Source organism: Syngnathoides biaculeatus, chromosome 5, assembly GCF_019802595.1.
Source record: "Syngnathoides biaculeatus isolate LvHL_M chromosome 5, ASM1980259v1, whole genome shotgun sequence".
In the NCBI taxonomy this organism is placed as follows: Eukaryota; Metazoa; Chordata; class Actinopteri; order Syngnathiformes; family Syngnathidae; genus Syngnathoides; species Syngnathoides biaculeatus.
In genome coordinates, this window is record NC_084644.1 from 18,419,390 (window position 1) to 18,442,281 (window position 22,892).

The 22,892-nt window shown below is 39.8% G+C and overlaps 1 protein-coding gene across 2 annotated transcripts in view; it reads right to left on the reverse strand.

Annotated features, from left to right (window-relative positions):
* The window catches only part of ubr5 (ubiquitin protein ligase E3 component n-recognin 5), a 163,307-nt gene that overhangs the window by 134,296 nt on the left and 6,119 nt on the right, over positions 1–22,892 (reverse strand). For both annotated transcript variants that reach the window (XM_061818718.1, XM_061818717.1), the window contains exons 2-8: positions 18,999–19,043; positions 18,818–18,899; positions 18,395–18,471; positions 17,189–17,308; positions 12,773–13,052; positions 2,905–3,064; positions 373–522 (exon numbers count right to left, since the gene is read on the reverse strand). In XM_061818718.1, coding sequence (XP_061674702.1) covers positions 373–522; positions 2,905–3,064; positions 12,773–13,052; positions 17,189–17,308; positions 18,395–18,471; positions 18,818–18,899; positions 18,999–19,043 — 914 coding nt within the window. The remainder of the gene's footprint in view (positions 1–372; positions 523–2,904; positions 3,065–12,772; positions 13,053–17,188; positions 17,309–18,394; positions 18,472–18,817; positions 18,900–18,998; positions 19,044–22,892) is intronic.

Consider the following 22,892-nt stretch of genomic DNA (forward strand, 5'->3'; position numbering starts at 1 on the left):
AGGATTGCCAAAAACATTTATTGCAGATTAATCCAAATAGGTATAAGAAAGTTGTGTGTGCAAATTATACATGTGAAGAAGGGTTTTCCTTATTTTTTGGGGAGTAAATTTTAGTGGTGGGCATTATATTTGAGCAAATTATCCACGAGAAATTTCAAATGATTGTATATCATGGAAGGTACAATATGGTGCAGCCCTCATTTGCATTTTCAGTTTTTTTTGTCTCAATACCCCTCCGTATTACAAGTAGGTATAATGTACTAGAAATGTCCCTTGTTCAATTATCACTTTTGGTTCATGAATTAATTGATTTAAGATGGGTTTTGAATACAATTGTTGTGTTAAAATGCTGTAATTGTATTAGAGAATTACCTCTGGACGATCCCAGGCGGGACAGAGAGGATCGTCGAAAAGAGGGGTATCCAAAGTAGCTTATGTCCTCAGAGAACATAGCATCTGCATCAATAATCACACTGGGATGAGCTGAATGAATGTCTGCATCCAATAAGGACATCAGGTCCTCTGCTTGGGAAAAGTCAGAAAGACTCAGGGGTAAAATCATTTTCATCACAAAACAGTCGCCGTTCTTAAGAATGTCAAAAATAATTGGCCCATACAATTATCAAAAAGTAATTCCCAACTCTGTGTCATGTAATATGTAGCATAAGTGAAAACATTTTGTGAGATCAGACTTTGATGGACTGGACTCATCCAGAAGCAAGAGAGTACAGTATAATGGTAGAAAGATGATGAATGGAGCTGCCAGGCAAGAGAACTAGAGGAAAATCGTAGCTAAGATTTATAGACTTAGTGAGAGTAGATAACAGTTCCCTCCAAAAGTAGGTCAATTCCTTTGTTTTTATTGTATACTGAAGACATAAGGGTTTCAGATCAAAAGATGAAGATGATACAAAGGTTCAGAATTACAGCTTTTATTTAATGATATTCACATCTAGATGTGTTTCACAACTCGGGACAGAGCACATTTTGTTTGAAGCCAGTCACTTGTCAAGTAAGCAAAAGTATTGGAATGTGACTGAAGACTGTTTCTGGTTGCTCAGGAGTTACCTTTTCGATTAATTTCTTGAACATTAGATAGTGCTTGTTTTTGAGTTTGGGTTTCAATAGTGAAAACCACACTTGGTGTTTATCAAAGGAAGACCAGAGAGTTGCCAATGGGAGAAAAGCAAACCATTCTGAAGCTGAGAGAAGAGGAAAATTCAATCAGAGCTATTCCATAGAGATTGTGCATCGCTAGTACAACAGCTTGGAATATCCTGAAAAAAATGAACTTCTGGTACAGTAGGCTGCAAATATTAAACATGTCGGCCAAGTGTATCAACAGTTTATGTCAGAAACCTTGTGAAGAAACTGCCAACATCCACAGCGCAGGTCTAAAGGTATCACAATCCACTGTTTGAAGAAGACAGAAGAAACATGTAGGCCGTGTCACAGGATGCAAACTGCTCATCAGCAAAAAGAAAGGACACATTGGATTTTGCAAATAAGTACAGATATGAAGATTTTGGAACAAAGTTTAATGGATGACACCAAGATCAATCTCTACCAAAATGATGGAAAGGCCAAAGTATGGAGAAAGAAGGGATCTGCTTATGATCCAAAACACACAAGCTCATTTGTGAAGCAAAGTGGAGGTAATGTCATCGGTTGGGCTTCCGTGGCTGCTTCTAGAACAGGCTCACAAATCCTGATTCATGATGTAACATGATCAGAGTAACAATTAATTCTTAAGTCTGCAAAACCATTTTGTCACACAATTTGCAGAAAAATGCAACTAAACTGATCAGGAGAATTGTCATTACGCAACAAGACAATGACCCAAAACACAGTGACAACACAACAAAGGACTTCATCAGAGGGAAAAAGTGGAGCGTCTTAGAGCCGTAGCTACGTCAATCACCAGACATTGACCCAATAGAATATGCATTTTCCCGTCCCTAAAAGGAGACTGTAGGGAGAAACACTCAGAAACAAACAAACTGAAAGAGGCTGCAGTAAAGGCCTGGAAAAGCATTTCAAATGAAGAATACAACAGTGGTGAAGTCAATGCATCACAGGTTTGATGCAGTTATTCTAAGTAAGGGTGATACCACCAAGTATTAACTGTTATACACTTTCAATTTATTTAATGACATAATAAAAATAATAATTTCTTTTCTGTTTGATAAGTACGTGGCTTCAAACAAAAGGTGCTTTTCCATGAATTGTTCAGCACAGGGATGGTTACACTTTTTCGCCCCAAGATCTACTTTTTAAGCTGCCAGTCTCACACGATCTACCGACAGAGGAGGGGGTGGTGGTGCTGATGTGTATTGTTGCAGCGATGTTGGGGGGTACGCATACATCACAGCAACTGCTGTGGAGAAAGCAAGAGACAGATGGTAAATGGAGGAAGGCAGCTTGCTAGAACTCGCCTTTATGTGCACATGCGCAGTGGCACATGTCAGAAGAGGCCTGGATTGGTCAAACCAAATGTCAATCAATCTTCCTCCACGATCGACATATTGGTTACAGCTGAATGAAGCGACGAGATTGATGATAAGCCGATGTGTTTTTTTTGTTTTGTTTTTTTTTTGGGGGGGGGGGTATAATGCTGTCACAATCAATCATAACTGCCTCAGAGATCGACTGGTAGATCGTGATCAACGCATTGGCCTCTCCTGGTTTAGCACATCCAGATGTAAATAAGACAAAAAATAAAAGATGGAATTCTGAACATTTGTCTCAATCATCTTTTGATCTGAAACTCAAATGTCTTCAGTATACAATAAAAACATAGGACCTTGCTTTTCTAATACTTTTGGAGGAGACTGTAGGCTTACATGAAAAAGGATGACACCCTGTGATGACAGGACAAGCTGAATGAATAAGAGAATGATATACCTCCAGGGAGGTAAGACTCGCTGGCTGTGTCATCTCCATCATCTCCATCTTCATCATCTCTGCTAAGCAGATTGTTGACAGCCAGGTTGACATCCAGGTTGGTTCTCTGGAGTTCCCGAATGATCACACTCCTAGACTTCCCTTGAAGAACTACTTGGGCCTGGGAATAAATACATTTTATAAAAAAAATAGTAGCATGTCAACTGTCAATTTTTGTGCACACTTGGTGACTACACGATTCCAAATTATTTTGAAATAAGGATTGAAGTTTAGTTTTCATTTTCTGGACATATTTTTACATATTTCGTGTGAATATAGATAACTGATGAACAGATTTGATCATTTGGTTAGCAGAAGAGAAGCACGAGAAAGGAATATAAAAAGACCAAACGTCAATTTCTGCAAATGAAAAGCACGGAATAGGCCAATGTAGTGCTTCTTTGAAAGGACCAGATGGTTGCAGCTCAGTATGGTTCTTGGATAAAGATCTGAATCCCAACAACACTATAACATCACCATGGAGATGGCAGAGTCCTCTTTTGGGCTGAAATAATGGGATATCAGATGGTAGGAGTCATTAGGGTGCCAAGAGATGTCAAAATGAACATTATAAGTTTCATACTTATCTTTTCCTGTAATTTAGGAAATAATTTAGGAGTGCCCCAACCCAAGATACAAACCCAGCTGTTGCTTGTCTGATATTTTTTGCTTCAGTTGCAAGGAATGACTTAAGGTTGACATAATATCCTCCACCACTCCAGTGAAGTGCAAAAAAATAAATAAATAATTGAACAATTTAAGTGAAACATCTTAGTGGAACCTTGGTTCACTAACAAATTGATTTAGCAAATACATTTTTCAAACAAACATTGCTAAGGTTCCCAAATTACAGTGGAGCAAAAAAAGTATTTCATCATCCACAAATTGTGCAAGTTTCCCCACTTAAAAAGATGGGAGGCTTATTATCAAATTGATACCTCACCATGAGAGACAATATGAGAGAAAAATCCAGAAAACCACTGTCTGATTTTTAAAGAATTTATGAGCAAATTATGGTGAAATATAAGTGTTTGGTCACCTACAAACAAGCAAGATTCCTGTCTCTCACAGATCTGTAATATCTTCTGAAAGAGCCTCCAACGTTCTCTACTCGCTATCTGTATTAATGACACCTCTTTGAACTCATCAGTATAAAAGACACTGATCCACAACCTCAGTCACATTGCAAACTTCACTTTAGCTGAGCCCAAAGATCTGTCAAATGAAACCAGGAAAAAAAAATATTGTAGACCTGGACCAGGCTGGACAGACTGACCCTGCAACAGGTAAGTGCAGGTAAGGGCTTGTTGTGAATGACCTGTGGGAGCAATTATTAGAAAATGGAAGACATAAAAGATGACCGATAAAATGAACTGGGAGCGCCATGGAAAATCTCACCCCATCGGGTCAAAATGATCACAGGAATTGCGAATAAAAATCCCAGGACTATACAGGGGGGACCTAGTGAATGACCTACAGAGACCTGGGACGAAAGTAACAAAAGCCTCAATCAGTAACACACTACGTCACCAGGGAGTCAAATTCTGCAGTGCCAGACGGGTCCCCTTTTAAGCCACTACATGCTCAGGCCCGTCTGAAGTTTCCTAGAGAGCATTTAGATAATCCTGAAGAGGATTGGGTGAATGTCATACTGTCAGATGAAACCAAATTATAACTTGTTGGTTCAAACTCAACTTGTTGTGTTTGTGTTTGGAGGAGAAAGAATTCAGAGTTGTATCCCAAAAAACAAACAAAAAAAAAACAATACCCACTGTGAGGCATGGGGGTAATGATGTTTTGGCGTTTTTTTTTCCTGCAAAGGGACCCAGACGATTGATCGGTGTCAAGCTATGAATGAATGGGACCATGTATCGTGAAATTTTGAGTGAAAACCACCTTCCATCAGCAAGGGCATTGAAGATGAAATGTGGCTGGGTCTTTCAGCATGACAATGATCCCAAACACACCACCAGGGTAAAAAAAAGTGACTAATTGACAATTTAAAAAACCATGGACTGTGATCCAACAAGAGTATTAGATCATTTCAAACATTACTCTTTTAAAAAAAATGAACAGATTGCTTTAAGTGCCACTGATACCTAAAACATGAAATTTACTAGAGGAAGTCCTCGGTCTACAACTGTGATCCGTTCCAACAGTAGCAACTTTTTAGCACAGTAGTCGAATTTCAACTTAAATCGGATTTCACCATTAAAGTCAAAATTTTCGATGACCGCTGGGATTGGCTTCAGCATTCCTGTGGCCCTTGTGAGGATAAACGGCTCAGAAAAAGATGGGTATTGTTACTTCATATAAAAAGAAAAAGAAAATACATAAAAATAAAAAATATAAGATGCTTCACGTAGCATTTGAGAAGGGGGGCTGGGATGGCAAAGAATTAAGGGAGGCTGCATGCACTCAGCTATTGGTCAGGAAGCAAGTGCAGGTAGCTGTTGCTCGCGGTAAATTCCTCTTTGGCGTCGTCTCCTATCTGCCCTTTCAAAGTTAGGCAAATACACTGTGTCTTTTCTCTTAATGAACATAAGGCTGATATTAAGCCTATGTTGATTCAGATCCTGGATCCATAATGTAAGTAATCTTTCCATCTCGGCAACGATTGAAGAACGTTGCTTTGTTTTTTTGCTTCACAAAAAAGTTGCTTCGCAACCACTGTATCCCTCATAGGGACAAAAACCTTCATGTGCTCTCAAATATGGGCTTTGCCCTTAATAATAATCGCCACGGTCATCCGACTCAAGCCCAAGTCTTTATGTCCGTCATGTCCATCGGTGTTAATCCTTTGTTTTTGTTTTTTTTAAATGATGTTAAAACTTCGGTGCCACTGTCAAACATAAACCTCCAGCATTCTTCTTTTGGGCCATAATGTGTAAAAAGGTGGGCGAAAAGGGCAAATAACCCCCATTCGCATAAACACAGATAAGCCATATGCATGAGCTAAGCAGAAACACTATGGTGCTGGAGCCATAATGGCGGACGAGACTCAGGTGTTGTAAAGTCGAAACGTCTTGGGTCGAGACCGTCTTAAACCAAAAACTCACTGTATGTTGTTTAAAAAAAAAAAAAAAAAAAAAAAAAAAATCAGCTGGAATGGACTCCTCCGTTTGTTAACAGAACAAAATGTTGCCGTATATCGATTTTCTCATCTTCCGCCATGAAAATTCTGTCGACTGTTAAGAGTTAAACAAAAAGCCAAAAGTGACATATTTTGCAGACACCTGCAGCAGTGGAGTCAAGCGTCTTTACCTATTGTACCGCCAAGAAATTGCCTGTTTTTACTGCGTGTTAGGCAAAATGCCGGCTTGTTGAGTTGCTAGATTTTGCTCGAACACTCGGGAGGATGGATTCACTCTTCACACATTTCCAAAAGACCAGATTTGTCATAAAAAATGAATTGCACAGGTGCAAAGGACAAGAGCTTTGTGTGTTCCAAATGAGAGGTAGGTGTGTTATTAAATAATATATAGAAGGGGGGGACTAATTTGTCTCACAGTTTATAGCATATGTAAAATGTGAATTTAGAATAAATCACCTTGGTCAAACCAGCAAACTATAACAAAGCACTTGTATTGCACTTAAGACAATTTAATCACACACAATACAATTCAACACAAAACAATAACAAAATAGTACAATGTACAAAGACAGCTTACTAGCGTGTAACACGCGCTAACTAGTACAACGACATATAGTCACTAAACTCGAACAAATGTTATTTCCAGCGAATGTTCCTGGGAAGGCATTGTGGTGCCCGTGTACTTGTGTACTTGTCCAAAAGCAGCAGTATTAATAAAAAGCTCCTTCGACAGTCACACTCGTCCTTATAGGAACATTCTAGAAATCTGCGTCCGACGACATAATCCTTCTCTCAGAACATAACAAAAGATTGGTGTCTTAATAACTTAATAAAATACATAAGTCAGGGGTGCTAAATATGTAGATGCGTGTGCGCCACCGGTGTCTGGGCACTTCTGACGTATTTACTTCGCTCGGCATGGGTCCTCCTGAGTACACTACATACACTTCTTCTTTCAGCTTGTCCCGTTAGGGGTTGCCACAGTGTGTCATCGTTTTCCACCCAAGGCTATCTCGTGCGTCGTCCTCTCTAACACCCACTGTCCTCATGTCCTCCTCACAACATCCATCAATCTTTTCTTTGGTCTTCCTCTCGCTCTTTTGCCTGGCAGCTTCATCCTCCTTCTGCCAACATACTCACTCTCTCGTCTTAAAACTACGTACACATACCTACATACACAAGACTTGTAAAAGGGTTAGGAAATCGAATAATTATTGGCCGGTCATTTTGAATATTTCATCAGGTTCCTGGTGATCCTCGTCTGTCTGTCGGGGAGTCTGTTGCCAGTTTGAAGTGATGCACATATCGTCTAAATATGGCTTGAAACGATATTGTAAAATGGCCCCGGTAGCTTCACTCACTTCTGAGATGTTCTCTTCCTCAAAAAGAGCTTCAGTCTCAGACGGGGTGTCAGAAAAATCCCAAAATCGCTCTTGTTCATCTGTCGCTGCATTTGATAGCGTGTTGTCAATGGCGACTTCACAAGTGTGATGCCTCCACGAAACGTCACATGACGTCACAGACAATATGGCCACCACTGGGATGTCGAGTCACACTTTTGCAACTTTGCGCTTTAATAAAACGCTTTGAGGCCACTTTTTCTGACTCGTATTATCATCAAAGTGATGAATATTATATGTAGTTTTGGTAACAATACCAAATTTAAAATTACAATTTTGGTGTCAGTGGCACTTGAACTAAATAGAAATTGTGGATTAAAAAAAAAAAGTTTGCATTTGTGTTTGCAATGAAAGGAACGAATGAAGTTCATGAACAGAGTTCAGACCGAAGTTTAAGAAGTCAGTATATCTATTATCGTGACCTAGATGAAGATCGATGCAGAAATTTAGGTATTTCTGTAAAGTTAAACTTCTTGTAACTGGTAATTGATTATGCTCATTAATTTGTAAATTTGTGTGGAAAAGGCTTTTTGGTTTTTTGGGGGGTTTTTGGGGTTTTTTTGGGTTCCCCCCCAAAGATAAAAATCGTTCCAAAGTTTCTTGATGAAATATCTCTACCATGCATCGGTCAAATTACCCCAAGAATCAGGAATTACACACTTATCACACTCTTAAAAGCCCATCTGGAATCAAGTTTCAATCTTGGGAGACCTCTCTCAGGTCTGTGAGTGATTGTTGACCCTGCTTCTCCTACTGTAGTGTGTGCCAAGACGAGCATGGGCTGTATATCCTATTTTCATTCATGGAGGCGGCACTTTAACAAGCCAACAAATCCACCCAACCCAGTCAACACATTGACTAAACATTCAAGTACGGTAAGCACAAGAAGGGGTTACAGGCTAACAGTAATACTTTTATTAGCTAATTCTAATCACTGGATGGAATGCCTGAATCAGACTACAAGATTTTTTTTGTAATTTTTACGACGACTGCACTAAGTCAGACTATTGCCATACAATGCTGCCATAGCTCGGTGAAACAGTGCCAGCACAACATATTTCTATGCCACTGCATCCATCTTTAACAATCCTGGGCTGTATTTTGTCAAATCAAACAAAGCTGTAGACACGACCGCATACACTCATGACCCTGGCGACGAAAACAATAGATTGCGCCAATGTATTTTGTAGGGACAAAAACAACAAAATGGGGAAAATCGTGTGGTGCTTGTCATTGGTGTTCATTCAAGGATTGCTTGAGATCTGCTTGCATACTTTGAATATGATACGGCTATCAAGGAGATAAAAAAAAAAAAAATCGAAACGTCATGTAGTCTACCAGTCAAGTTGTTATTTACTGGTGCCAGTAGTGTGCTAAATAGATGGAAAGAATACATTGAGAAGTTGATAAATGAAGAAAATAGAGAACAGTAGAAGAGGAAAGTGTGGTGGACCAGGAAGTGGCAATAATTAGTAAGTGGGAAGTCTGAAAGGCACTAGAGGATGAAAAATGGAAAGGCAGTTGGTCAAGATGACATACCTGTGGAGGTATGAAGGCAATTTTGAGGTGACTGTGGATTTTTGACCAACTTATTCAACAGAATACAAGCGGGTGAGAAGATGCCTGAAGAAGGTAGGGAAAGTGTGCTTGTTCACATTTTTAAGAACAAAGTTGATGTGCACAGCTGTGGGAACTATAAGGGAATAAATTTCATGAGCCACACAATATATGGGAAAATTGTGGAGGCTAGACTCAGAAGTACGTACAGTGCCTTGTGAAAGTATTCGGCCCCCTTGAACTTTTCGATCTTTCGCCAAATTTCAGGCTTCAAACAAAGATATAAAATTCAATTTTTTTGTAAACAATCAACAAGTGGGACAATTGTGAAGTGGAATGGAATTTATTGATTTTATACTTTTTTTAAGAAATAAAAAACTGAAAAATGTGGTGTGCAACATTATTCAGCCCCTTTACTTTTAGCGCAGCAAACTCACTCCAGACGTCCAGTGAGGCTCACTGAATTATACAATGTTGACTGATAATGATAAATAGAATCCACCCGTGTGTAATCAAGTCTCCGTACAAATGCACCTGCTATGTGATAGTCTCAGGGTTCCGTTTAAAGTGAAGAGAGCATCATGAAGACCAAGGAACACACCAGGCAGGTCCGAGATACTGTTGTGGAGATGTTTAAAGCCGGATTTGGATACAAAAGGTTTCCTCAAGCTTTAAACATCTTAAGGAGCACTGTGCAAGCAATCATATTGAAATGGAAGGAGTATCAGACAACTGCAAATCTACCAAGACCTGGCCGTCCTTCTAAACTTTCACCTCGAACAAGGAGAAGACTGATCAGAGATGCAGCCAAGAGGCCCATGATCACTCTGGATGAACTGCAAAGTTCTACAGCTGAGGTGGGAGAGTCTGTCTATAGGCAACAATCATCAATGGCCTTTATGGAAGAGTGGCAAGAAGAAAGCCAATTCTCAAACTTATCTATAAAAAGTCTTGTTTAAAGTTTGAGACAAGCCACCTAGGAGACACACCAAACATGTGGAAGAAGGTGCTCTGGTCAGATGAAACCAAAATCGAACCTTGGCCACAATGCAAAACGATATGTTTGGCGTAAAAGCAACACGGCTCATCACCCTGAACACACCATTCCCACTGTCAAACATGGTGGTGGCAGCTTCATGGTTTGGGACTGCCTTTCTTCAGCAGGGACAGGGAAGATGGTTAAAATTGCTTTGAAGATGAATGGAGCCAAATACAGGACCATTCTTTATCTTCCAACAGGACAATGATCCAAAACATAAAACCAAAACTACAATTGAATTGTTCACATATAAACGCATCCAGGTGTTAGAATGGCCAAGTTAAAGTCCAGACCTAAATCCAATCGAGAATCTGTGGGCAGAGCTGAAGACTGCTGTTCACAAACGCTCTCCATCCAACCTCACTGAGCTTGAGCTGTTTTGCAAGGAAGAATGGACAAGAATTTCAGTCTCTCGATGAGCAAAACTGATAGACATTCCAAGCGACTTGCAGCTGTAATTTCAGCAAAAGGTGGCGCTACAAAGTATTAATGCAAGGGAGCCAAATAATATTGCACGCCCCACTTTTCAGGTTTTTATTTGTTAAAAAAAGTATAAAACATCCAATGAATTTCATTCCACTTCACGATTGTGTCACACTGGTTGTTGATTCTTGACAAAAAAAATAATTTGATATCTTTATATTTCAGGCCTCAAATGTAGCGAAAGATTGAAAAGTTCAAGGGGGCCAAATACTTTCACAAGGCACAGTATTTGCAAACAACAGTATGGTTTCATGCCTAGAAAGAGAACCAGAGATGCATTACTTGCCATGAGGATGCTCATGGGAAAAGTACAGAGAAAGTCAGAAGGAGCTGAATTGTGTCTTTGTGGAGCTATAGAAAGCCTGTCACAGAATACCAAGAGAGAAACTGCATGTTTAAGTCTGGAGTGACAGCAAAGTATAATTGTACAGGACATGTATGAGGGCAGCAGAACAGTGGTAAAGTGTACCCTAAGTGTGACAAAAGAATTTATGGTGGGACTGCATCAAGGATCAGGTCTGAGCCCTCTTCTGTGTGCAGTGGTAATGGATGGTGTGAATTTTGAGGTTACACTGGAATCTCATTGGACCATGATGTTCGGAGACTGATTTTGATCTGCAGTGAAAGCAAGGAGCAGGTAGAGAAAGAGTTGGAAGGGTTGAGTCATGTACTGGAAAGGAAATTAATGAAGATTATCTTAAGTAAAACAGAATATATGTGCATGAATGCGAGGGATGGGGAAACAGTGAGGCTAAAGGGAGAAGAGATAGTGAGGGTGGACAAATTCAAATACTTGGGGTTAATGATCCACAGCAATGGTGAGTGTGGTAAGGCAGTGAAGAAATGTGTCCAAGCAGGCTGGAACGGCTGGGAGAAGGGGTCAGTTGTGTTATCTGACAAAAAGAGTCTCTGCTAGAATGAAGGGTTGGTGAACAGGTTGGATAGGATTATACTGTAAATGAGCTCATTAGAGGCACAGCCAAAGTTAGATGTTTTGGAGACAAAGTTAGCGAGAACAGACTCTGATTGTCTGGAAACAGCATGAGAGAGAAGATGCACGAGATGGGCTTAGATGGAAAAAGAATACACGCTGTGGCGACCCCTCAAGAGATAAGCTGAAAGGAAAAGAAGAAGCCGAGCAAGCAAGTTCGAACACTAACCCTTGTATATAAACATGGCAGCATTCTATTGAATCATGCGCTGAAATTTCAGTAAATATTAATTTGTACGGTGATGCGTCTGGTTACAGTGTCTTCCTCACTGTTTTGAGGACTGAGGTTCAAAGCCCGGCCCCGCCTGTGCAGAGGTTGCATGTTCTCTCCATACCTGTGCGGGTTTTCTCTGGGCACTCCAGTTTCCTCCCACATCCCAAACACATGCATTAACTGGAGACTCTGAATTACCCTCAAGTGTGATTGTGAGTGCGAATGGTTTGTGTTTCAATGTGCCTTGCAATTGGGTGGCAACCAGTTCAGGGTGTACACCGCCTCCGGCCCGAAGATTACTAAGATTGGCTCCTGGACTCCCGTGACCCTTGTGGGGAAAAGCGGCTCAGATAGTGAATAGATGGATTGGTTTGTGCACATTAATACATTTTGACACCGGCGTCCAAGTATGTTAACAGCAAGCACAGAAGGCGATATGCCGGTAACAATACACAATCCTATTGGTCAATGTCAAAATACGCTTTTCTGAGAGTTATCGATGTCACACTCCAAGGAAGATATGTAAAAATAATCAAACATGCTTAACTTTGCATTTTAGTGTCGTACGGCAAATCGTTTGTTGTAGATTAGGTTTTGTCTTTACCGACAAAATATGCTGGGCATGATCTGGGAGTTTGATAGCTAAATCGGGCCAATATAATAAAATAAAATTCTATTAACTGATCCTGGCATAACTGGTCGATAGGTCTTCTTAGCTTTTGTCTTTGACAAATATTTCTGTGTTACCTGGCTGTTGTTTGAAAATGGCAGATCTTTGCCAAGCCGAGCGGCCAAGTCATGCATGTGGAAAGTCTGTTGGGTTGGTTGGTTATTCAAATGAGCCATCTTGTAATGTTTCAATCCGTTAAAATGTGGAACTGCTTGCCAACAGACAGAACTAGACAGCTGACCAACAAAAAAAATACTTGGTTGTGCCATTTCACACTAGATGAGTGGGCAGTTACTCCAGAGACCCTAGTATTTGTATAAAGGCAATTAAAAGTCAAATTTCTTTCATATGTATTAATCCCATTATCAAGATCAATTGTACCTGGGATATAAGTTCTTCAGGGATGACTGAGGCTGGTATGACTGGCTGAGGCTGGCTACCTAGAAGACCTGATCCCCGATCTCTTCCAGTACGAATCACCCTGGTTTGCCGACGAGAGTCACGGGCAGCTGTTGATGATCTGCCTGAAGTGCTGCCACTTCCACCTCCTCCTCCACTCCCTCCACTCGCACTGGTGCCACCTGTTGTTCCACCCCCTCCTGTTGCCCCTCCACTTCCACCTCCACCAGTGTTTCCATTTACACCAGAGCTCCAGCGACTCCTGTATAACAAAACAAATTCAACTTCATGTATGACTGAAAGAAAACGTTCAAAATGCACAGTTACATTAGGGTAAAAGGTGATATGTCCCTGTGACAGCAGCAATAGAGCCGATAAGCAGTTGGCCTTCAGTACTCAGAACAAAAGGGGACTATCATTATACACCACATTGATGGGATGCGTAAGCACTGTAACATTTGTAATTATGAGTGTACCCCTTTAGGAGCAGAGGGGAGCGGTGCAAGGTAAATGAAAAAGTGTGTGGCGGAGAAGCAAGTCATTGCTGCCGAAAAGAAACCATTGACTTCTTTTCATTTTTTACAGTACATATGTGAAGTGTGCCATTGGATGTAGCAACCAGTAATCCCTCACTCATTGAATCACATTGCAAAATGCCACAAACTAAAAAGCTGTATCTTATACTTTGAATTTGTGTTGGATTTTTTTTGTACGAAAAGCAAAATATCTGCGCAAAGAGACCACATCAGCGGTGCGCAATTGCGCAGGTGCACAGCTTAGAGGGAGCACTGATTGACGTCTTTTTTTTTTTTTTTTTTTTTTTTGGCCACGCCGTCTCATGATTGACCAAAACTCCGGCACCGTTAACCTGCAGGGCATTGGTGAAAATTCAGCTACTGTGGGTCAAAGACAAAGAGGAGGAGGAAAGCAGATTCATCGGCAAAAGAAGAAGAGGAATTTATATAGCCTACAACTGAGTGTAGGGACTTTGAATGTTGGGACTATGACAGAAAAAAGTCAGGAGTTGGTTGACATGATGATGAGGAGAAAAGCTGATAGATTGTGCACCCAAGCGAGCAGGTGGAAAGTTTGGAAGGCTGGAAGTTTTGGAGATGGGTTTAAATTTTTTCTACCAAACAATAAGGTGGGAAGAGAAATGTAGGACGAGTTATTTTAAAGGAAGTGCTAACTAAGAATGTCTTGGAAGTGAAGAGTATCAGATCGAGTGATGTGGCTGAAATTTGAAATTGAGAGTGTTATGTATAATGCTATTAGGAGGCCCCATAGCTCAGTGGATATAGCATTGGTTTAGTAAAGAAGGGGTTGTGACTTCGTATCTCACTGGGGTCTCCACTCCCCCTGAGGGGTTACATCAAGAAGGGCATCCGGCGTAAAACCTATGCCAAACAAATATGTTTCATCTGTGATGAAACTCTGTGGCGACCCCTAAAGGGACAAGCCGAAAGAAACTTACTTACTATGTATAATGCTATTTGCGGCTATGCCCCACATGAAGAATGTGACCTAGAGTTGAAAGAGAAATTCTGGAAGGAACTAGATGAAGTAGTTCTGAACATCCCAGACAGAGAGAGAGTTGTGATTGGTGCAGATTGTAATGGACATGTTGGTGAAGGAAACAGGGGCGACGAAGAAGTGATGCGTAAGTACGACATCCAGGAAAGGAACCTTGAGGGACAGATGGTGGTGGACTTTGCAAAAACGATGGAAATGGCAGTAGTGAACACTTCTTTCCCAGAAGAGGAAGGAACATATAGTGAGCTACAAGATCTGAGGCAGAAGCATGCAGGTGGATTATATTTTCTGCAGACGATGTAATCTGAAGGAGGTTACTGACAGTTAGGTAGTGGTAGGGGAGAGTGGAGCTCGACAGCATAGTACGGTGGTGTGTAGAATGACTCTGGTGGTGGGTAGAAAGATTAAGAAGGCAAAGGTAGAGCAGAGAATCAGGTGGTGGAAGCTGAGAAAGGAAGATTGTTGTGCGGCCTTCCGGAAAGAGGTGAGACAGGCTCTCGATGGACAACCGAAGCTCCCGGAAGACTGGACGACGACAGCCAAGGTGATCAGAGAGACAGGCAGGAGAGTGCTGGGCGTGTCTTCTGGTAGGAAAGGGGAGAGGAGAATTGATGGACCCCCAAAGTACAGAAAATCTTACAAAGGAAAGAGATAAGCGAAGAAGAAATGGGACACAGACACTGAGGAGAGGCGAAATGAATACATTGAGATTCGATGTGGGGCAAAGGTGGAGGTGGCAAAGGCTAAAGAGGCATATGACAACATGTACACTAGGTTGGACATGAAAGAAGTAGAAAAGGATCTGTATAAGTTGGCCAGACAGAAGGATAGAGATGGGAAGGATATGCAGCAGGTTAGGGTGATTAAGGATAGAGATGGAAATGCGTTGACTGGTGCCAGTTGTGTGCTAAACAGATGGGAAGAATACTTTGACAGGGTTCATACTCAGTCTGACCAAAAAAATTTAAGGGCTTTTTAGGCTCATTCTTAGGGGCTGACACGAAAAATTTAGGGCCGACAAGGAAAAATTTAGGGCCATCGTGGGAAATCAAGAGTCAGGAAAAAAAGACTCACCCAATGGTGCCATCAACCGTTCTTGGTTCATCAAATGTTCCAGTACCTCAGTACGTGTGACAGTGATCACCTGTCGCCCCTTGTGGTAGTTCTCATTGATATGACCATTGTAAATGTCTTCACATAACAGTCTTCAGAAAAACAGATTCTAACTACAATTGCAATTGCAAGGAAGAGTAGAAAAGGCAATTGTGAAGGACCAGGAAGTGGCAATGATTAGTAAGGGGTAAGTTAGAAAGGCACCAAAGATGATGAAAAATGGAAAAGCGGTTGGTCCTGATGACATACCTGTTGAGGTATGGAAGCAATTTGGAGAGGTGGCTGTGGAGTTTTTGACCAACTTATTCAACAGAATACTAGGGGGCAAGAGGATGCCTGAAGAATGGAGGAAAAGTGTGCTAGCGGCAATTTTTAAGAATAAGGGCGATTTGCAGAGCTGTAAGAACTGTAGAGAAACAAAGTTCATGAGCCACACAATGAAGTGATGGGAAAGAGTAGTGGAGGCTGGACTTGGGACAGAAGTAAGTATCTGCAAACAATTTGGTTTCATGCCTGAGATTCGACTTGAATCCCTTGGACTATGATGTTCGCAGATGATATTGTGATCTGCAGTGAAAGCAGGGAGGAGGTGTATAAACAATTAGAAAGATGGAGGGATGCAATTGAAAGGAGAGGAATGAAAATTAGCCGAAGTAAAACAGAATATGTCAGTGAATGAGAGGGGTGGAGGAGGACAAGTGAGGCTCCATGGAGAAGAGATAGCGAGGATGGACGACTTAAAATACTTGGGGTCAAAAATCCAGAGCAATAGTGAGTGTGGTAAGGAAGTGAAGAAACGGGTCCCAGGAGGTTGGAACGGCTGGCGTAAGGTGTCTAGTGTGTTATGTGAAAGAAGAGTCTTTGCTTGGATGAAGCAGTGGTGAAAGGCCGGCCATGATGTACAGATTAGAAACAGTGGCACATAAGAGACAACAGCAAACAGAGCTTGAGGTAGCAGTTATGAAGATGCTGAGGTTCTCTCCAGGAGTGAGCAGGTTGGAAAGGATTCGAAATTAGCTCATTAGAGGCACAGCCAAAGTTAGATGTTTTGGAGACAAGGTTCGAGAGAGCAGACGTTGATGGTTCGGACATGTCCAGAGACAAGAGAGTGAGTATATAGGTAGAAGGGTGCTTCGCATGGAGCTGCCAGGCAAAAGAGCGAGAGGAAGACATGAGGGCAGTTGGTGTTAGAGAAGATGCACGAGAGTGGCTTAGATGGAAAAAGGTGACACGCTGTGGTGACCCCTAACGGGACAAGCCGAAAGGAAAAGAAGAAGAAGATATCACGGATATGAGGACAAAACAGTCGTACTACTCAGCCAAAAATGTTTTAACTTTATCTGAACAGTTCATATGTGACTTGCAAGGTGTTTGGTCAGTAATGACCAAAAAAAAAGCCACAATATCAGTGAAGACAAATTGTTCAACAAGTGAGTAAATTAATCTCACCATTTATATTCCAGCTGTTATGTATGAGATTTTCCCCTTGCTTCAGCAGAACATACTTGATTGTGTGGTGACTAGTGGGAAGTAGTGGTGGAACACTATTAAGGTGGGGTTAGTCTAATAGACAATAGAAAATGCCTGTTGGTTCAACCTGGAATGTGTCCTCATAATACACGCAAAGGCTATCGGGAGTAGGAATAAGGTAGATAAAGATTTTGTAATACTGAATCTGTGACATCAGAATTGTGGTCTATTTGATGAAAATTTAATGGACACTTTGTCTCCGTCAACCCTCCCAAAACTTACCCAAGGGTGTTGCCTGCCAGTCTGCCCAGTGTGTCAGAACCAGACAGGAACCAGGGCGGATCACTAGTCCTGCCTGGCCTGGAACTCCTTCCTGTCCCTGAACCAGTGCTCAACTTTGAACTGTAAACAAAAGATGGGAGATCAGTTACAAAACTAAGAGTTCCACATAGGACCATCATTTCATTATCAACTGGGTGGAAAAAAAATAGCCCAGCTATTTGGCAAATGATACAACTTGGTTCAGGCTCCATATTCTTAAAATTTTACATTAGTCATAAAAATTGGTACGTTGAGACTATTCAGGCAACAACACCCTTGGGAATGAGAATTGGCTGCAACTCGTTCTGCCAAGACTTTGCAAAATTGTCAATGTTTTTAGGCTGTGGCTGCTTTCTCTTATTTCAAGATATGTGATGCCTGCTTGTAAATTTCTACACTGGTTAGATTTAAAGCAGGCACTATGTATGAATGTCATTCACCGAGTATAAATAACTACAGTAAGACAGACAGAAAGAAAAACAAAGATAAATCTACAATTCCAAATGTGCAGAAGGCAATTTATGGTGAATTGGACAACTGGCTTTAATAAGTGATACAAACAGCATGAGCAAGACAAATCAACAAGCAGATTATAATCAAAAGAATTTCCGAGATAAAACATCATAGAAATCAAGCTCAGTTAAAAAAAAGAAGAAAAGATGGAGCAAGAACCTCCCTGAATTTGATTTTCAGACTACCACAACAATAAAATGACTATCATTATTGCACATTAAGCAGATAAAGAAAATCCAGAAAACATAGCTGGTGTTCTCCAATATCCACATCAAGACATTGACCAAATACATGCTCACAGCCAAAGTCTTAGTAATAGAAATATACATGGTAAAATGAATTAAATTACAAAACCACTGAAACATTAGCATCTTTGAAAAAGAAAGAATGGTGCCAAGATGAGAGGAGGAGGCAGCACATCATGACATACGTGTATTTTGTGGCACCAATGAGATCAAAGCCTAAGTCAGTACAATTCCAAACATTTGGGCACAAAAGTCCCTAAAAAAAAGTTCAAGTGAACCATCAAGCCTTAGCTCATTTAAAATGGGATGTCCTTTCAAGCCATCAATTTTCCGACAACAAAATGTAAAAGAGTGGGTGTAAAAGATCCTATACTAATTTTCTTGCAAAAATTTAAAAAAGAGACCTCACCCATCATTGCCATCCGGTTTGCTAAGCTCCAGGCGATCAGGCTGGACAGCAAAGCCAATTCTACACACACGTCCATCCTAAAATAGATGGTCAAAATATTCAATTTGAGTTCATTTTCGCTAATGAAGTACAGTACACAATGGGTTTTGATCATCAAATGACTACTGTAGTAATCCATGATTTATTTACAAATTAGATTTAAGAAAAAAAAAATAAACAAAGCTGTAGTCAACAGGTAACCTGACAAAAATAATTTATTAGCATCCATGCATCGATTTTCTGTACCGTTATCCTCACTAGGATCGTGGGCATGGCAAAGTCGCATTATTTGCTAAATCTAATAAAATTACATATTTAATGTATTTAACATCTTAACAATTGATAATGTGTATGCACTCATAAATGTATGTAAAATAGTGTTACCTCAAGAAGAAACCCAGCATGGTTTGGCCCAACAACACACTGTTTGAGTGTGGCCTGCTCCAACAGGCTAAGATGTGGATGACTGAATTGACATACAATAACAAATGTTTAAGAATTTAAGACTAAAAAATACAGGAATGAATGAAATATTTTCATACTACAATATAAATAAATAACTCACCTAATGAAACTATATTTGTTGAGTTTCTCTGAAACTTCACGGAGTCTGTAAAGAAAAGAGGAAAATACTGGATCAGTAAAGCTGGAACAGACAACACATATTTGATATTTGACAAAAGGCACTGTGCAATACACTTCTCACATTTATTGAGCTGTCACTCTTGGCCCTGGTACACGCGAGGATTTTTCAAATCTTTTTTTTTTTTTTTTTTTTTTTAAATCAGTGACAGACACGAGACTTAAAGAAAAAAATACATAATTTAACTGTTTTGGTTCTATTGCATGTTGTGGTCTGATAATATCAACATCACATGCAAAGCTTCTGTTCTGCTACCAAATTAAAAAAAAGAAGAAAAAAAAAAATCAAGCTCAATCACACGTAATAACAAAGAACGAAGAAAAACCACTTCCAGATATCCGCCGATCATTACAGAAGGTTCCCAAAGGTGGGCAGTGTTGGGAGCCTTGTAAAACAGGTGATGTTCTCAAAAAAAAAAAAATAAAGTAAACCTTGCTTCAAAATACTTTTTGCCATCTGCGGAACCCACTTTTATACAAAAAAAAAAAAAACAATAACCGTTTTTTAATGACTCTGAAATAAAAAATAAGGCTCATCATCATGATTTTTTTTTTTTGCTTTTAAATCAGTACTGTTATTTTTACTATTGTTGTTATTATACATTGCTTTCTTGTTTTTCTATACACTGTGTTATATAAAACCATTAATTTCAACACTGACTTTAACTGTATTTGTGGAAAAAATGTCCCTTGTTTGGTGCTCTACCAGTACAGCAAAAATTTAAATATCAGTTTCATTTCTTCAATGCTTGAATTATTGTACTTATTTGAAGCATATTACATATAAAAATTTCACCATTTGCCAAACTTCAGAATTAATTTAAATCTCTTTCACTGTTTAATATGGATACACCATTATATTTTCTTTTTGATATGCAGTCAGTTATTCATAGAATTATTTTAGTGTAGAGATGAAGCACAAGTTTTTAGAACAACGTGAATAAAAATGACCTTACCACTCACTCGATCTTCATCCTTTTTTTTTCCCTAACACTTTCGCCATCGTAAAACTTTGAACACACCGTCGCTCAGTTCGCGCTAAGTCCTACACACCATTACTTGGCTAACTAACAACTTACACTGCGATTTCTGAGAACAGAGAACACATGTACATGGCAATGGTGAGACTCGATTAACCACTAACACAATTCGATTGTTATACTGTATAACGCTGTTGTCCAATCGAGTAATCTGCCGCAAACATGTTTCAATGTTTATGTCGCAAAATGCAAATATTTACACTACCGAGCAAGTTAGAATGGCATATGATAGTCGTGCTTGTGCTAGCACTAAGCTGAACTTGCAGCTCGGAGCCCACTACCGAGAGGCAGGCGTACGATACCCTACCACCCACCACCACCCTGAAATTTTCTCAACGGATTTGCGCTTATCTCGAGAATGGTCATTTTGGTGTGGAAAAAGTCGGAAATCCGCCGATCGGCGGAAAATTCTCATCCCTGAAATGTATTTGTACAGCGCATTTCATACACGAGGTAACTCAATGTGCTTTACATGGTTAAAGGCATTTGAAAACAAAGAGATAAAACATTTAAACCGGTATAAAAACAATAAAAATGACAAAATATAAAAAAAGACAGTTAAAACCACATACAGTGCAAGTAATATGATAAAAAAGTGGATATATTCTAAAAAGCATGGGAAAAAAGAAGAGTCATTTATCATCATTTAGTGATTTAAAGACCAGTAGCAGAACTTTAAAATCTATTCGAAAGCTGACTGGAAGCCAGTGCAAAGACTTTAGAATAGGAATTATATGCTCTGACCGCTCAAAATTAGGCTAAAAATAAACACCACAATCACAATGAACAGGCCAAAACCAAATGGAATTACATTTACTGTATTTTCGGCACAATAAGGAGCATCTAAAAGCCTTTGATTTTCTCAAAAACCGACGGTGCGCCTTATACAATGAAGAAAATGAGTATTTGAACACCCTATTATATTGCAAGTTCTCCCACTTAGAAATCATGGAGGGGGCTGAAATTTTCATCGAAATTTTTCTGAATTTTTTGAAATTTTTCTGAAATTTTCATCTCACAGTATGCAAGTGCATGTCCACTGTGAGAGAGATAATCTAAAAAGAAAAATCCAGAAATTACAATGTATGATTTTTTTTAATGATTTATTTGTGTTATACAGCTGGAAATAAGTATTTGAAAACCTATCAGCTAGAATTCTGACCCTCAAAAACCTGTTAGTCCCCCTTTAAAAGTCCATCTCCACTCAATGTATTATCCTGGATCAGATGCACCTGTGTGAGGTCGTTAGCTGCATAAAGACACCTGTGCACCCCATACAATCAGTAAGACTCAAACTTGTAACATGGCCAAGACCAAAGAGCTGTCCAAAGCCACCAGAGACAAAATTGTACAACTCCACACGGCTGGAAAGGGCTACGGAGAAATTGCCAAGCAGCTGGGTGAAAAAAGGTCCACTGTTGGAGCAATCATTGAAGTAGACTAACGTTAGAACTTAGATCAAGTAAAAATAAATCACAATCTCATAGTTATTATAGTTGGATACTAAAACATTTTCTGTGTTATATCCCAAAAATATCTTCAGTGTAACTGAATTTCCTTTGACATGGCTCATGATCTTGATGACTTTCAACGTAAATGCGCTCGCCGCACGTGAAGTAGCTGTGAACATGCGCTTTTGGCATAACTAAGGGCCCTGGCTAGCCTTTTTTCATCATTACCCATTTTTTTAACCAAAATAAATTTTCATTAGCCACTTTTCTATAATCATAGCCAAAAAATACCCAATCAGATGCCGGTCAAACTGCCGTCTACTAACATGACTAATACTCTTTCTTGTTCTTCAGGTTACATGCATACAAATAACTTTCAGACGTAAATGTGATACAAGGAATTATATTTTTATTCGTAACTGAATCTAATAAACATTAAGAACGACAGAAATGTTTCTCAATCCTCTTCTATACTCCTGACTGTAGATGAAACTGATGTTATTTTCTACAGTTTCATTTTACATTTTCTTTAGGGCCTTCAATTTTAACCACTAACAGTCCATTTACACTTTCTGTTCTGAGACAGTTCCTTAAGGACGTCTTCACAATGTTATGCCTGCTCAAGCCACGTTCTATATCAACTACATCTTTGCAGTTATACCACTGCCATCCTTTTGTTTTTCGGTAGATAATCCTAAAGATTTATAAATTTTCTGTAGCATCCACAGGAAGCATGAATCAATGGCGACAAAGCGTGGGTTTGATGTGGAACCCAGAGGGAGATGTCTCCAATGTAAACAATTGTTCGCTCAACTTCCAATATAGCTTCCGACAAAACTTTCGTCACGCTAAAGCCAGGAATCAAATACGAATTCTTGTAATATATATAAAAGTCTAAAGCAGCACAGAATTGTATGCTAGGGTAAACAAACAATTTCTTTCGCCATTTTAAAACTTTATTCGGCAGACACAGTATGTGTTCGCATATGGCCACGGACTTGTAACTTCCTAACATGCTCCGTACGGTTAACTTGCATTTCCTGTTACCGAGTGAATACTGATTGTTTAGGATCAGACTTGTTTAGTTAACAACGCTTATGAAATAAACACGTAAATTAAAGTCAAAACTACACAAAATAAGCGACGTCTTTCATTATCTATTTTTTTCCATTTGTAACAAATTTTACGCGCATAATTTTTCGTGCTCGACTGTGCAAATTTGCAAGCACGAGGGCGCGCGAGCACGGTCATGCTTGTCAAATATGAGTGACAGCCGAAACCTGTCTGATCTAGAGAAGATCTGTGTGGATGAGTGGGCCAAAATCC